The 18,101-nt window shown below is 36.6% G+C and overlaps 1 protein-coding gene across 2 annotated transcripts; it reads right to left on the reverse strand.

Annotated features, from left to right (window-relative positions):
- Window positions 1–592: 592 nt before the first annotated feature.
- On the reverse strand, window positions 593–16,591 carry LOC107828586 (inactive poly [ADP-ribose] polymerase RCD1). Of its 2 annotated transcripts, XM_016655933.2 has the most exons (8): window positions 16,279–16,416; window positions 13,905–14,028; window positions 5,976–7,236; window positions 4,748–4,989; window positions 3,782–3,873; window positions 2,761–2,922; window positions 2,527–2,622; window positions 593–1,048 (listed from the first exon to the last, which is right to left on the reverse strand). In XM_016655933.2, the coding sequence occupies exons 3-8, from the start codon at window positions 7,103–7,105 to the stop codon at window positions 983–985; spliced, it is 1,788 nt and encodes a 595-aa protein (XP_016511419.2). In that variant the 5' UTR covers window positions 7,106–7,236; window positions 13,905–14,028; window positions 16,279–16,416; the 3' UTR covers window positions 593–982. The 2 variants fall into 2 exon arrangements, with proteins under 2 accessions (XP_016511419.2, XP_016511418.2); XM_016655932.2 differs by lacking the exon at window positions 13,905–14,028 and having other exon boundaries at window positions 16,279–16,591.
- Between the last annotated feature and the right edge of the window lie 1,510 nt (window positions 16,592–18,101).

Genomic DNA, 18,101 nt, shown 5'->3' on the forward strand with positions numbered 1-18,101 from the left:
TTACAGTTGTAGATTAAGGGTAGCTCGCTGCGCCGGCAGGACTGCTAGCGGTGGTTTTTATTATGTTCCACATTTTTTTGTCTCACATTTTGGCCTTTCCATTTATTTGCTGTATTTTACGATGGTGATACTATTTTTCTGATTTCTGTTATTACGGATCTATTATCTCTGAGCTGAAAGCTTCCGGAGCTGAGAGCTTCCGGAAAACAGCATCTCTATACCTTCAGGTATGAGTAAGGTATGCATACACTCCACTGGGTGGTGGTTGAGTTTTTTTTGTTGCTAATGCCTGATCCCACTTGCACGCATCTCAACTATTATACCCTTTACCTACTACCTGCCTCCCACAAACACAAATACCGGATAAATCTACCTACCAATACTTAGATGGGAAGAAAATACCTAAAAAAAAAAATTTGCCTCCGATGAAACTTGAACCTAAGATCTCATAATTCGTCTCCCACTTCATTGATCACTAGGCACTTCGTAAAAGATCAAGTTCATCCACCACACCAAGAACAATGAATTACACGCAAACGAAGCTCTTCACAGATCCAATTTTTTCATGCATAGTCAACACAGAAACACCAGGTAACGCCCAATTTTCAAGCATAGTCATAACCGTTTAAGAGTACAAACAAGCAACTTCAGTATGAACTCTACAACACACTTGACACAGACGTACCACTTGCCAAAATATAAGGGAGATAGAAACCTGAAATGTGCAAGTTTTTATGCGCTCACTTCATCTATCAAATCCCAGAACTCTGTAGATTCTGGATAGGTGAAAGCTAAACGCACGTAACACATTTTCACAAAAAGTAGCAACCTATATTATGTCTAATCGAGCGCTCTTGCGCCGAAGATGAACGGGGCTACGCGATCCGACATTCAAGGAAAAAGCAACAGCGACGTCTACTCTATCCACTTGTTATATAGCTAAGAAAAAACAGCTGTTCATAGAAGCAAACACTAGAAGCCTTCACTCCAGGCAGACACTCTCCTGCTCTTGCTTTACGGGGACCAATTCCATTGATTTAGGTGGCACCTGCGAAATAGCACCAAAAGGAAGTCTTCAAAGAAAAATAAATGAAACCGAAATAATGCACTCAGTAACGTATCCAGCTCTCCAAGCAATTCTGCTTACACTATGGGACATAGAGTGTATGGGAAACTAGAAATTTCCAGTTTTAAAGTTTCTGATGTTCATATTTTAAGAAACATACAAACATCCGATGCAGTTTCTTAAATTTTCCGCAATCATATAATATATATTGTGGTTCAATGTTAGTAAAGCATCCGATGCTACGAGATGAGCAACTGTCCCTCATTACGCATCTCAATATGATGCATATCAAATATCTTAAGCCATCAATTCAAAGAATCCTAGGGAAATCCACTCTTTTATAAGCACCATATACTTGTGCCAACAAAGATTAGAACTGAACAATTACACACGTACGCAAGTCGACCAACGACGACATTAGTGTCAAATCAGACCAACGATAGGAACTATTTATAGACGGAAAAACATCCAATATTGAGTAACCTACCACTTAAAAGTACAGAAGATATCTTTGTTCACATTGACTTCCTAATGGCTACTTAGATTCAAGAAAATTTTGTTATCATATATGTTATGATCCCATATATTTTCGATATTTTATGATTATATAAATCTTTTGCAACTAAGTTGCAGCATATTTCCTTCGACTTTTATGCACTACATCGAACTAACAAATATGCTCCATTGTTAGGCCCCCCTAATGTAATTATAACAATCGTACCTTATAATTATAAGATATAGACTATAATATGTCAAATTCAATTTAGTGGTTGGTTTTTCTAATTTTTTCTTTTTTCTTTTTATTTTTCTTTTTTTGAGAAGGTAACAGATTTCATTATATTAAAAGATAGTCCTTAGCACAAAGACTGCTAAGGAGTAAAAACAGTGTTACAAGACCCAAAAAGTTGCAAAAACAATCTTGTAACAGCTACAAGGAACCAATGAGATCTACTAGAGATCTCTACATCTTGTACAACGGTTTCTTTACACCAAAAGTCCTTAACAGCAACCAATAATAGACATCAGGGTGCATGAACCATATAACATTGGAAGCCCAACATTTGGTAAACCAGGAATAGGGATACGTCAAGACTCCGATAACATGTAATGAAAAAATGGACCTTAAGCCTTACTCAACCCACAAGCTAGCCCATAAAGTGAGGATTGAGCAAGACATACACGGAGATAACAACTTATCCCTTAACCAATGTGAAACACTTAACGTCGCCTTACGAAAAGATAAAATGTGCAAACCTAGTTGAAATTGCTACTAGTTGGACCCAAATGAACATTTTTCCAAAGATTGTGTGGAAGTCTGTCTAACCAAAATCTAACTCAACGTTTGGATAAGCAACATAGAGAAAAATTCTTAAATGGACAGGGTATGATATTATGAATGAAGCATCGACCAGCTAGCACAGCAGCTGCACCTATTTCTTTAGAAAAAGCAAAGACCATACCTTGCACTGAAGACTCGTTATTGTGGACCTTAACAAAGTATCCCCTACGATCAACCTCAACTTTCTGACAAATTCATCCCGACTTATCTTCTTGTCCTATCGATGTCAGATAAATGAAACAAGAGGAAAAATTTTCAGTTCAGTAACAATCCAGGCACAAATTAGAGAAATAAAACATTCAGCAATTGTTACTTTTTTCTGATATGCAATTTTCAGCAGATGCAATATATATACCTTGAATAACTCATAATTGCTACTAACGAGGTTCATGTCCTCTTGAGGCACTTTCCTCGAAATTGCTGCAAACAACATGGGGAATGGCATCCAGGGGGACTTCGGCGTCCTTGCATCCTTTTTTGAGGCCAACCCCAGTGAATTCTGATAGCCGTCAGTTCCCTATAAGAACACACAGTAATTGTTAGCTGAAAGGAACTCCACAAAGTTTGATGAAAAGATGACCACCAAAATGACAATGTTGCTGAAGAAGCAGAATCGCCATACTAGCACGTCATTCACTCTCCTCTATTTGGATCAAGTAAGGCTTGCTGGATGAAGTACAACTAAACAACTGTCAGGATAGGAATCAGGAAGCTGGGTTTAGAAACCAACAACTTCAGTATCAGCAATTATTGGAACTGAGTTCAAGATCTAAGTATATGTACAAAAAAACCTGCAGCAATTATTTATATACATTGTTAACATAAATAAGAGTTCTTTAAGCATGTGCATTGAAATAATAACCGTCTCCAGTAGCTTATGCAGATTCCAGGTGACAGCATGTATTCTGTAGTGGCATGCGCCAAACACTATCTCAAGTATCCAAGGTAGCAGCATGTATTCTGTAGTGGCATGCGCCACACACTATCTCAAGTATCCAAGGTAGCACTAGGGCAATGCTTATGAAGTCAATTGTGTCCCCTACAGAACTAGCATGCAATTGAGGAATATAAACAGGAGATGATTGGAGGTGCTAATATTTGCACAAACATCTTAAAGTAGGAGGCTGCCCTTATACATTTGCTTATTTTGCCAAGAAATTCACGAGGTGGTCCTTGAGTTGGAAGAACTCCCTCTGTGTTGCTCGACTCCCTCTCAAAGTTTTTTCAAAATCCTAGTTTTACTGCCTCATCTGCCAAACTATTTCGCATGTGCTTCATATCCAATAAAATCCTCCAACTTACCCCATCTTTTGGTTCAATCAAGACCAAAAACATAAATCAGCAGTCAAATTATTTATAGCTGTCAATAGACTTACCAAGTCAGTAGGAAGTGTATCTGCCGGTACCTGATTACAACAAGTACTGACAGCAGAGACATCAATTGGGCTCTCGTTTCCAACAAGATATCCTGTAAGGGCAAACATGGTAAAGATAATTCAACGGCTACATTATTTTGTAAAACAATATCTATCAAGTATTCCTCAAATTTAAAATGTCAAAAGAGAAAGGCGCATAATTTATCTGTACAACGCCAAACACAATAAAAACTGCAGTTAGAGGAAGGCAGACAAAAAAAGGCACACAAAAAAAAAAAAAAAAAAAAATTAACAGGCATTCAAGAACCTAGGCAGGTCTAAATTGCAGAACACTGAAAACCAAAAATCCCGTAACTCAATTGCCCTCAAACTTTTACAAATCAAATTCCATCCAACACTAATCAAATTTGCAGTCCCTCCCAAAATTTTAGAACATTAGAATTAGTCATATTAACCCAGCTCTCAATTCCCATCATTAACCAACATGTAGAGATTAACACATTAAGAATCAATCTTTACATGAAATATTCAGTACAATATGAACAAAAGTAGTACGTTAAATGAAAAATACAATAATGTTGGTAAAGGCAATCCTAGGAATCGTCTAAACAGGATTAACATGGACATAAAATAACAAATACAAATGCTATAACACTGATAAGCACTAACAAGTATAAAATATTTATTGTTTATTGTCCTATCACCCACAAAAATTAAGAAATGGGGATGAATTTGATGATTTCAAAAGTTGGAAGGGGCGGACGAATATTCGAACAAAGCTGGAAGGATCTTTTACTTCCTTATCTGCAAAAATGAACAACATCCGTCCCTCCCCGAGCAGCCAATAAACTGTTGGAGTATTTAAGAGACGGATTCATGAACATTTAACACGAGCTAGCTAAGGGGAATAACTTTCCTTTGACTTATGCAAACAGTAACCATAAAGGAAAGGACTTAAATTATCACCTTCAGCATCAGGAGACAACTTGAAACTGACAACATATTCTGGAAAGATATGAGTATTCATATTCATAGTCCAGACCACATAACACTTCGGATTTTCAAGATTATCAACGCCATTATCGAAATCCTCACTACTGGGATGGAACTGCTTAGATCCAGGATAAACCAATTCCATGTTTCCCATTATTACACGGCACAATATCATGTGTTGTACACCATTTTCGTCATAATCACAATACTTTGCACTGTAAAGAAATGAAAGCAACAACATCAATAAGCTTCATAATGAGAACAAACAAATCGACAAAAAGGAAAATACGATCATGGCAGGTCAGCCACAAAAGGCATAAACTTCAAAGCATCAAAAGAGAAGCGACCAACTATAACAAGCTCCTTTACGCATCAAAAGACATCTTATCAAATCTCACAAGACGACTAGAACAAGTGAAATTTCAAGACACAAAATAATAACACACAAGACTAGCATAGCATATCATCAAACATTCCACATGAAATTCCTCTACAACAACATGAAACTAGTAAACCCAGAGTTATATCAACGCATAACACAGGTCAATATTTGCATCTTTTAAAAGCGACTTATGTCATTACTCATTTGACAAGCACTAAGGAATCAATTCATGGAGCTTCTTAGGAAACTACCGTGAAAGGTCGTAAAAGCTGTGACAAGACCCAAAAAAATCTAGTATTTGAACCTGGATACCAGCAATAGAGATCAACTTGGCAATGCAATCAAACAATCCTACAGGAAACAGTCAGGTACCATACCGGAAGAAAAAAACAGAAAGCAGTAACTGCCACTTTCAAACTTGATTCATATTCCTATCACTGATGATATACACTGGGGAAAATTATAAATTGAGTAAACAAAAAATGAAATCAATATACATTAGACTGGTCCTACTTTTCCAGATCTGAATCTGTATAGCATTTTAGAGACATACAGCACGACAAGCATTCAGTCTGTTTTACCAGCAAAATTATAGGGAAGATTCAGATTACCCCAAACCTTGAGGTTTGAATGTTGCCACTACCCCACTGTTCTCATAAAAAAGTTCACCGCTTTGGCCATGTTGCTCGAAAACCTATATGCTCTACCGACCGAAAATCATTATTTCTAAAATGCACCTGTATGTGTCTTCTTGCAACTTTGGCCATGTTGCTCGAAAATTCAGTTGATTGAAAAAAGCAAAAGAGGAAACAACACTACCTGATCTCAGTACAGTTAGCAGGGAAAAGATGAACACCAACGCCATATCTGGACTTGGATTTGGATAGATCATAATTAGCAAGCCCATATTTCATAATATTCGTAATCATTCCTTTAGAAGAAGGAAGCCAAGCACAACTAAGACTGGCACCCCCACGCTGCTTCTTCGTAATTTCCACCTGCTTTTGAAAGAGTTCCCTTCGAACTTCCATGAAAGTACTTGAAACACGATGTAATTCAAATATCTTTGCACCAGAAGGTGAATTGATACCCTTGAGAAATATCTCACCCACAACATCTGGGTCCAGATATTCCCACTTGCAGCCCGCAGCATATTCCACCAATTGATGATTTTCCGCGGAGTCATCCTTGGATTTCGTATCTGAGACTCTGACACAATTATCACCAACTTCTGCAGTGCAATTTTTTGCTGCAGGTTTGTGACATAAGTTAACTTGCTTAACAATAGCATTGGACTCTCCACTAGATTCCTTCAAACTTGACATATCCGCTCCATTAATTTCAATCTCCAGCTGCATCTCCAGATCATTGGATCCCTCTGTCTCAGAATCTACCTCTATGGAGTCCTTGTGTTCACTGTGACAACACTCATGCAGTTCATCACAATTAGCAAATAATTCCGGGAAAAAGCAATTGCCTGCTTCATCAATCCATGCAATAGGTTGTTGCAGACCTGACTTCAGGTCCAACCGCAACATATGGAAGAAATCAAGCACAAATTTTTTACCATTGAACTCCACCTCTGTCACTGATTTCTTTATCCGGAGATTTTTCTTAGCCATTGTAACAATGTTCTCAGGGAAATCAGTCCACTGACCCTTCTGATAGTACATCAAACGTTGTGGAAGCCCACTTTTCCTGAAATTGAGATAATATCTACGCAAAGATTCTCTTGGGTGAAACGCACAACCACCACACGTGCTGTTTGATCCATTAAGCTTCCTCCGCTTTCCAAGAGGGCGGATGGATGAGTTCAGCGAGGATCGGACTGGAAATATCATGTGGGTAGCCCCGGAGAGATGGGTCTCGCATCGAGCCACCCGTTTTCTCTTCAAGTCAACAACAATGTTTTGGCTCCTATCCAATACCTTTCCGTATTTTGTTTCCATTTCTACCTACAGGATCAATCCCTATCCGCTGGTTTAAAGCCAAAGGTTCAAAGATAGCAGTTATATACAACTCGGTCTTGGTTCTGCCTCAGAGAGACCACGCGCATGCCATTGGTTGAGTTTGATAAACCCTGACAAAATAGTGAGACATCATCAATAACAGGATCATAGGTTAAATAATAGGTCGCGCATCACTATTTCTAGAATACCACAAACTAATCATCGCATACAAGTCCACTAGGAAAACCGAATATAAACTGTCAGTCCAACCATCTAAAAGCTGACAAGCTGGCACTGGGATGAGTACATGTATGCGCTGAAACTACTCCGCAATATTGGTACTTCAGTCATTCGACTAGCATATGGAGCCCGCTAAGATAATTATCCATGATCACAAAAGGGTTGCAAGTTGTAATCCTTTAAGGAAAAGTTTCTAGCATTAGTCTACATCAGTAACAATCAGCACTTTAACAGAAAGAAGCATACAAATATAGAGTCTATCCACCTGCAAAATTTGTAAGAACCACAGAAAAGTACAATACCAAAAACTCCAGTGAGGACCAAGAGAACTACAGGAGTAAGCCATCACACAGGAAACATTCAAACTTTCAAAGATTAAGCTGAAAATGCATAATGCCGAGAAATCAACATACATTCAAAGCTCAAGATAGAGCTTGAGACAGAGGCGGACCATTATCCACTGAATTTCAAACCGTTTGCCACTGCCCTCGGAAATTTCTAGTTTATCAGCAAAAACATAGAGCTTGAGAACGCCAATTTGGATTTTTAATACGACTTGATTCATCTTGTTTTCTTAAGAGTAAAGTCGAGATCCAACGTTTTGAGATCAGGTTGAAGGTCTAAATATGGATCAGTCCCCAAAGGGAAAATGAAACAAAATCCTTACAAGGCCACAGGCAAGTGCCGTTCCCAAGGTTTCTAGCATACTAGACACAATTGTTTCCTCGAAAAACAGTCAAACAAGATGCTCTATATGGTACCACATACCAGATAATGTTAGATCCACAAAACCAAGAAAATGCTGGCAGTTTTTTCCTTGAGAAGAGCTTCGATATTGCACCAACCCAAACAATTATAAGCACACATGGAAAACAATTGCCATCTTATCATCAAATAGTAGACATTGGATCACATTCATCACAATTCATAACAAAAGGAACATACTCCCAACAAAATGTCTTGTTGTATTGATGCAACTATCTCACATTATTAGGAAGATAGTGCTTGGGCCCCTCATCAGAAGGGACATCCAAGACTGGAAGTTAAATGATCTGCTGGGTTTGCTCGACAAATTTCAGGTGCTAACGTCAACTCCCAGGTGCAAGATAGGTTGGAATGGGGTGAATCAAAAGAGAGAACCTAGCATGCTCCAACAAGGAACTGATCATCAAATGGCCATGGAAGCTTATATGAAAAACCAAACTACCTACTCCCTCCGTTCATTTTTACTTGTCCATTACACCAAAAATACATGTCCACTTTTACTTGTCCATTACACCAAAAATACACTTTCACTTTTACTTGTCCATTTTACCAAATCAATAGAAAGACAATCTTCGTTTCTTATTTTACCCTTATCATTAACTACTCATTCCTCAAATCATTTCTCAATACTTTTTTAAATACTATCATTATTAGGGGTTATATGATAAAATATATACTACAATTATTATTTCTTAAGGGGCATGTAAAGTCAAAATCAAAAGTGGACAACTAAACGTGGACCCGAGTACAAAAGTAGCTAGGTTTATCTGGACAACCTTGTATGAAGCTTGTCTTACTCAAGACAATCTTAGGAGCATATGGACTGTGAATAGATGTTATATGTGCCAAATGGAGTCTAAGAGTGTAAGGCATTTTTTCTGCACTGTTAAGTAGCAGCTGAAATTTGGAGTGTTTTTTTTTTTCAGTTTTTGGAATTGCTTGGGTCATGTCAACAGTATCAAGGAAGCTTATGAGAGCTGGTGCTCAGGAAGAGTTGGGCAATCAGTCAAAAAAATTTGGCAAATAGTTCTTGGTGCTATTTTGTGGAGTATTAAAGGAATCATAAATATTTTGATGGGATTTCAACTCCGATACCACTCGTTTTTTTTGGTTAGCATCCGATACCATACTCTTAAAGCCACTTCTTTAATTAATAATTTATTTAGTTGGTTCAGTCAGGCCCATGTAACTAGTGTTGAACTTTTTCTGAATTTTATCTGTTCCTTAGTTGTCCAGTTTGTTTTGGTATGAGCAGACGCTCCCTTTCCGTAGTAATTTTTGTTATGCATCTTCTTAATGTCATTTAGTAAAACTCTCTAACTTCATCCAAAAAAAAAGAGGAAAAACTAAATAAGTGTGCAAGAAAGGGGCTCTTTTTGATAATATCATTTGTATTTTGCTGCAAAGACAATTTTGGTCCTCATAAACACGAGCAAAGATAGCCTTAGGAAAAATATAAAACGAAAATATGCAGCAAATATCTTGATCCTCTAATGGTTAATCTTTCTATATTAGTATACCTCAAACTTTAAACATGCTTAAAATTATTAAATGAGAAGACAATTAACCCTATCAGCCACCAAGGCTTAGTTCAAGTGGCAAAGATTGAGGGACTATCACAGCTCAGAACCTTACGTCATGCTAACTAAGATTGGCACCTGAGTGGAGAAGGGTAGAGGAGGGGGCCATTATCCCCGAGTATCAAAAGTAATCTTTGGTCCCAAGGGTTGGCTCCAAACAGATTTCTCAATCATAAAAAACAACTAAGCGCATTACCCACATCGAATTCAAATTGGAGAGATGACTCATTTCACAACCCATTTTTTTTTATAATTGTGATGTCCGTACCAGCTTGCTCGCACCTCGACTAATTCCACAGGGTACCTGCTACCTTCCACCACCATAGGTATCGGGTAACTCTGTCCACCAAGGCTTGGACAGATGGAAAGAAATCACCTAGTGTGTTTGCCTCCGCTCGGATTTAAATTTGAGACCTCATAGAGTTCTCAACCCACTTCATTGACCACTAAGACAAATCCTTGGGTGCTTTCACAACCCATTTTTACTCATGTTACAATCGATTTTTCCATATAGCAAAAGATCAATCATGTTGTTTGAGATGTTGTTTGAGAGACAAACACATTGACACATCGCACATGGTATGTTTATGGGAAGGTGTTAATCAAAGGGTGTAAATATTTTAATGGTCATCACTTCCAACGTACATCTACCATCAGTATTTTGAAGCAAATATGGTGCCCGCAATGCGCTATTATGTGGACCCTTTTTTTTGGATAAGTTGAAGAGTTACATTATAGGACACCTAGATGGTGTAGGATGTAAAGATTGCAAGATTAATATTAAGCATTACATAAAACTAATTATGTTATATATACGCTAATCCTTCCCAAAATCCTAACCATCTATCTATACAAGCAGGCATCTCCACTATACACAACAAGAACAAAAATAAAAATAACTTTTGACCGATCCAACAAGCTCCCAACTCCAAGAAATTGCTCTTATTATTTATAATAACCAAAAAGGTGTAAAAATGTGTTCTTTCATAACTTTTTCTCCCTTCATCCGTATTGTTGCTCCTCGAGCGGGGGCCAAAATTTCCGTCGGTAGAACCTAAATGTTGTCCGAAAGACCTCGCACATACAACACCAACTAAACTAAAATGCATCTGCTTCTTGAATAGTGATGTTCCTAGGGCCTTACCACGTGGAAAAAATCAACGCTTGATGCTTTAGATTCCACTGAGACTTAAGTACAGGTACAACTATTCTTTCCCCGAGTCTTGAAGAGGTATCTTTTATGTCGTGAATTGTTCGCTTACTATAAAGAAGAGTGCGCTACGTCTCGCTTTTTGATTCAAGCCCATGAAACTTGTCAATTTTTTTGTGTTCTTCGCTTTTAAAAACACCAATAGGACAAAAACTTATTACAGAGGTACTACACCATTTGAAGATACCTAATAAAATGAAAGATGTTAGACGCTTATGAGACCAAAACTACTATACGGAGTGAATGTTGGGGCGCCAAGAGTTGAGTACAACTAGTACCCACAAGATAAATATATCAAACAAGTAGATCAAATTAGAAATGATCAAATCAACCAAAAGGTGTAGAATCTCTCCTACATTACATGAAACACCAAAAAGCACTGGTCTAAATACAAGAAACTACGGTCATTGAAGGTGTCAAAAGGAAACGAGACAAATTTGCGTAGTATGGAGCTGGAAAAATTAAATTTGACGCCGATTCATATATATTACCCTAACAAATTTGAGATTTGGTCTAGTTGATTGATCACTAGCCAATGAAGTGCAGGACAATAATCTAGTTCTCCAGAAAGGCATTCTAAATGGCCTTTTTTGAGTAACAAGTTTTTGCATAATGACGTTTCAAAAGGTTTTAGTGATATTTACAACTAATTAACATTGTGAGAAGTAGTGTTGGGGAAAGCAAGTGCTTCAGCACTTTTAGCGTGAAGCGAAGCGAGGCGATGGGAGGTCGGTTTTTGAGTCCAATGTTAGGCGGGTTAAAGGAAGCGCTCACTTATTAGCTTAGTAGAAGTGTGAAGTGACGAAGACCCAAAGCGAGCGCTTCGTTAAAAAACGACAATTTTAGAAGAACAAAGAAAGTTCGGGACTCTTTTTTAAAAAAATAAAAATAAAGGAGAATGATAGTCCAGGTTGGGACTATTTCAAAAGAAGTCAATCCTTTGGGTCCGAAGTTGGCAATTGCTTCTTGCTAAAGAACTACTCCCTCCGTTCCAATTTATGTGAACTTGTTTGACTGAACACGGAGTTAAAGAAAAAATGACGACTTTTGAAATTTGTGATCCTAAACAAGTCAAAAAGGGCCCAGAGTATTTGGGTGGTTATAAAAGTTTCTTATTAAGGGTACAATTGTAAGTTTAAGCTAAATTATTACCAAGTTTAGAAAGGGGTCATTCTTTTTGGACCGGACCAAAAAGGAAATAGGTTCACATAAACTGGAACAAAGGAAGTATCAACTTTTTGAGTCTGAGGAAAAGTGGGCTGTAGGAAGCGCTCGCTTCTTAGGCAGAGCATGAAGCGATGAAGATGCGAGGCGAGCGCTTCTTTAAAAAGCGACAATTTTAGAAAGGAAAAAAAAGAAGTCGACATGACTCTTTTAACAAAAAAATAAGGAGAGTCCAGATTGGGACTATTGGACTATTTCAGAACAAGTCGCTCATTTGGGTTCGAAATTGGCTGTCGATTCTTGCTAAGCTATCGACTTTTTGAGTCTAAGGCGAAGCGGGGTGAAGAAAGCACTTGCTTCTTAGGCGGAAGCGCTCAGCGTGAAGCAATGACGACGCAAGGCGAGCGCTTCTTCAAAAGGGATAATTTAAGAAGAAAAAAGGAAGTTGGTGACTCTTTTTTAAGAATAAAATAAAGGAGAAGAAGAGTTCAGGTTGGGACTAGAAGTCGCAATTTGGGTTCAAAATTGGCTGCCGCTTCTTGCTAAAAAAGTATCAACTCCAGGTTCTTCTTCCCTCCTCCCTCCTCCCTCCTCCCTCGCTATGGTATTCGATATGGGGATTTTAATTTTTTTTCCAGTTACATTTGGCAGCTTATTTTAAAAAAAATTATTTTCTTATTTTCCCTTTTCTCTGTATCTCTCTATTTTTTATTTCTGTTTTTGAGCCGGTAGCTTCTATTTTTTAAATTATTACTAAAGGCTAATGACTTCTTCTATTTTATCCATTTTTAATATGAATAACTGTTGATCCACTTATATTTTGGTTTAAAATAAAAAATATATATTATTTTTGTTAGAATTCTGGTTTATTTAGTTATTATATTTATTTGAGCAATGTTCATTTTAATATTATTTTGAAATTGCACCTCACTTCAATAAAGTGAGCACCTTGCTTCACGCTTTAAGCGAGGCGGGCCCTTGTCGCTTTTTTCCGCTTCACGCTTTCAAAATCACTGGTGACAAGACAGCATTTCAGGGCTCTACAATACCTTTACATACACTCATCTAACAACCTTGCAGCTTAGGTTGTAGCAATGCTGCTCTTGCCATTTCATTTAGTTTTTTTTTTTGAGTTACTCAAAACACGAAAATTATATCAGTATGAAGTTCAGTATTACTTTATCCTTCATTTAGTTGTTTGCACCTTTATTTTTGTTGTAAGTAAATTTTATACCGATGTCCTGGTACAATTGTATACAACATTCAATGTGGAGTGACAATCCAAGAATTTGGATAGAGCTAGTAAAATAACAAAACTACCCTTCTGCCGAAGCCTTTCCCAAGGATCATAAAAAGCATCAACAATTTAATACATCCTAAATTATTAATCTTATATGTCCTAATAACTTCTATTCATATTTCCCAAAAACTTCTGTTTGTATATTCAAATTTTCAAATAACACGTGCACATTTATGCATCGCTTTAACTTTAATATATTACTCTAAATTCAAGATTTAATTAGTAAATTAAAATATGAAATGGGAAACAAAGGAGCTTAACAACTAATATAGGTAAAGAAAAAGAGAGAAGTCGTGCTAATTTTAAAGGAGTGATATCTGACCTTATTCTTACATTCCAATAGATTAGTGATTGTGTATGAAACAACTACATGTCAATAACTAAACAATAATTATTAAAACTAGAAAGCATTTTGTGTATGATATACTTAGCTAGAGAATGTCATCTTTTCATGATACAAAGGAGAAATACGCAAAAGGAATAAAAGCAACGTCAATTAAAAATACATATATAAAGAAAATAGGAGAAAGCGAAGAGTACCTCCTCAAAGAATTAGTTGAATCCACTGACAAGTTGATGTATTGAAGTGCAGACTCGTCATAGTTAGATCGAGATCGTTTGGAATGTGAATTATTTGCACGGTATAGTTCGAGAAAATTACTTCCTTAATTCACCAAATAAGGTAGATGATTGTCAAACACATAAGATATTATACTAGTGAGTACACATTTTACGCATTTAAACTTTACATGTAAGAGGTCTATAATTGTTCCTTGGTGTCTACTTGTGTTAGAGGGTTGGATGGGTTGAGTTAAATACAATTACACATAAATACCACGGCCTTGGGCAAGATTTCAGAAGTAAAATAAGCTCAAGTGCCGATAAACAATCCCTTATCACCCAATGCATTCCTTCAACTATTACTAAAACGTGGGGAAGGTTCAAATTATCCTCTTGAATTTCTAAATATATAGATATCTCACCTACAATCTTCTTTGATCATCATGTCCTAAAAATAATAAACTAAAATTGGATCGTAACACGTCTATGATCTTAAACCTTCGTCTCTACTCATTTTTGTTAGAAAAGTACCACGCTCGAACTCTTGACATAATGGCTTGAAGAGGATTCTTCCAACCAATATAAACAAGAACAACCGATAACATTCATCTTTGCTCATAAACTTCCAAATCCCCACCACGGTGAATCAATTAAAAAATATCCATAAATGCTACCAATGAAGTTAGACGAGGGAGAAGTCTGGAGAGGACCTTGTACCACGCTAAAAAGTACAACATACCTCCGTCGACATGCAGGCACCATTTGTTTTTAAGAAACCTTTAACATGCATAATATCTAATATCTTGATTTAAGTACAAATAGGTACAAACTTTATATTTTGGCACATTGGATTCATCTCCATGATATATGTCTTTGTCTTGAAGTTTTGGCATGTGATCGTTTCTTCTAAAGAAACCAAAATTTATTAATAAGAACCAATAGGTATGTCACCAAATACACCCTAATGAAATATCCCAAAATGTAAAATCAACACCAAATAATTCCAAAAAATAGACACTACCCACCAAACATTCCACCATTTTGGGAATAAATATGATCAATACAGCAGCATCTTGACTCCCAAGAAATACACTAAGAAAATCACTATCCTAAATACTAAATTTTAGAGTCCGAAAGCTAATGCTGAAACCTTAGTGTGAAGAAATTGAACCTAAAGGACAGGCAAAAACATAATGACCATAATCTGAACATATGCATGCAAAAGTGTAGGAAATGCGACGAAATTACATAACATCACCCGTGATGACCTAGCCCTCGGAGACCCCTTTACAAACTATACAAGCTTTTTCCAAAGCATACGGCTTTCTGGATGTAGATGATGATATCTATACAGATGGTGTAGATTCAAAAATTCAAGTTCTCTCCGGTCCTTTACTAATACATTCCCGCCTTGTTGGGCAAGTTCACTTCATTTCCCATCCAAAAAGTCACAAAAGGGCTTCTTGGGGGTGTAGGTGGCATTTTCGGCCAAGGCAGGATGTGAAGTATTTGACAAGAGTGGGTTGCTCTAGTGGTGAGCACCCTCCACTTCCAACCAAGAGGTTGTGAGTTCGAGTCACCCCAAGAGCAAGGTGGGGAGTTCTTGGATGGAGGGAACCGAGGGTCTATCGGAAACAGCCTCTCTACCTCAGGGTAGGGGTAAGTTCTGCGTACACACTACCCTCCCCAGACTCCACTAGTGGGATTATACTGGGTGGTGGTTGTTGTTGTTTGCAGGATGTGAAGTATTTGTTGAAAACTTCTTGGTTATAAACAAAAGATCATCATGAATGATGATCTACCACAACATGCCCAAAAGTGCGTCCGAGTACAGTTCTTAATCGATATCAGCAATAAAAGCTAAAGGAACTAACGCCCCAATGACATAAACTCCAACACACAATAAGTAAAACAGATTTTTTAATTCAATATAATGTTAAAAGAACGTCGTAAGTTACTAAACATCTAAACCAATTCATCAATTTAAAAAAAGCTAAAACTTTATATTCTCAATGCCATTTAGATGAAAATATTCCATTTTCAGGAACATGAATGATCATTCACCAGTTTGTTCGACAAATTACAAGTGCTCAGTAGCCAATCACGACTACGATAAACGAAATAACAGAGCCTTCACCTTTAACACCATAAAACATCATATATTCACTACTAACAATAAAACACAATGTATTCTAACATCCACACACATATATTAGATATAATAACATTAAACAAGACAAACACACACACACACAACAACAAAAAAAAATGCATGTATCGTATATGAAATAAAGACGAGAATACTTCAAAAAAAAACTGAATTTTCACACAGATCAAAGATCGAGGGATTTACATAAAGATGAAAGAAGTCGACGAATGAATTTTGCCTCCTCCGATTTCCTCCTTCTCCAGGGAATGGTGGCGTCAAACCCTAAGTCGGCCCAAAGATTTACCAAGTTCCTTTTCTTCTTTGTATCTGGAGAGAATAAAAGAATGAGTGGACTAATATGCCCCCAAAGGTACAGATCTCCTTTAGACCGACTATGATATTTCGGTTATTTTAGGAATTAAAAAAGGGTAATGTCGGTAACGAATACGGGTAGATGGTGTAGTGCAATGAATCGGGCCCCTTTTTGGCCCGAAGTACAGGCCCGAGCCCGAGATATGACCGTTACTTTCACCGACTCAATGGGTGATATTGGATGAGCGTGTTACTGAATGATTTAAATGTGGGACCCATTCATTATGTGTTTTCAAAGGATAAGACGAAGCTAATTTATTTATTATTTTTATTTTTATTTTAAAATCATTAGGTGGGGATTGGGGAAGTAAGATGATAATGTCTATATTATTCGAACTATTTTATTTTAAACTTTATAAAATTATTTTCGCTATAAGTATTTCGTTTTGGGTTTTCGATTCTTTAACTATCGTTTCTCTTTTACTCATACAAAATAAAAAGATAAAAGAAATTTGATTTGTGAGGATAGCGAAAAATAAATACCAAAATAACAAATTTTCTATTTAGAATCTTAAACAATGTGGTTGTCATGAATTCACTATGTTTAATTAAACTATCTATAGCTAAACGAACTATGATTTGCCTACTTAGGAAAAATGATTGACATAATTTTACATTAGAGAATAGCCGAATCTATTCAAGTTTCGATACATTATATTTACTCATAAATTCATAATTGTGTGGTAGTAGGTACAAAATATAATTGTGTTTATCATTCTTTTATGACAATAGATGTAAATCTAATATATGTATATATGTTCTTAAAAAATCTACAACAATTATATATAGTTTGGGTTGAATGTAGTGAGTATGCTTTTCTTTACTCCCATTAACCGAAGGACATGAAAGTAAATTAAAGACAAGAAAAAAGCTAAATAATTTAGTGTTGTTTTATGTTTTTCATGATAACGTTGCAAGTAAACTCAACAATTTAATGTTATTTTATATTTTTCGTAATAACGTTGCAAGCGTACCCTTCAAGTGAGATCTCAAAACTATCAAACTTCATCATACACAAAGTCAGGTATAAATTCAACGTGTTAAATTTCAAGTTGAGTTAATAGCAACATCATTATATTAGTCCAATGATAGATCATCTACGTCATTTCAATATTAGCAACTCAAATACAACACACAAAAAAAATCAACTATATTTTATGTCACATAAAGTGTTTGTAATTAGGCAATGGAAATACCTAAATCTTAATAGGAAAACTGTAATGACCCGATCGGTCGTTTTGAGTTTTAGTATTTCGTTCAATGGTTCGAGGTCTTGAGTGACTTCATATTGTGTATTATGACTAGTGTGTTTGGTCGGATTTGATTTTCAAATGTTTCGGGATGTATTTGAATGAGAGATTCTCACTTTAGAAGCTTAAGTTGAAAATGTTGATCGAAGTTTGACTTTTGTGAAAATGACCCCGGAACTGTGCTTTGATGACTCCGGTAGGTTCGTATCGTGATTTTGGACTTGGGTGTATGACCGGAATCGAATTTAGGGGTTCCTAGGTTGATTTGACTTGTTTTGCCGAAAGTTGGCAATTTAACGGTTTAGAATTTTGATAAGTTTGACCGTAGGTTGACTTTATAACTATCGTGTTTAGATTTTTGTTTCGGGTCTTGGAATAGGTCCATTTTTTTATTTGAAACTTATC

This window comes from Nicotiana tabacum, chromosome 15 (genome assembly GCF_000715075.1).
Source record: "Nicotiana tabacum cultivar K326 chromosome 15, ASM71507v2, whole genome shotgun sequence".
Lineage (NCBI taxonomy): Eukaryota > Viridiplantae > Streptophyta > Magnoliopsida > Solanales > Solanaceae > Nicotiana > Nicotiana tabacum.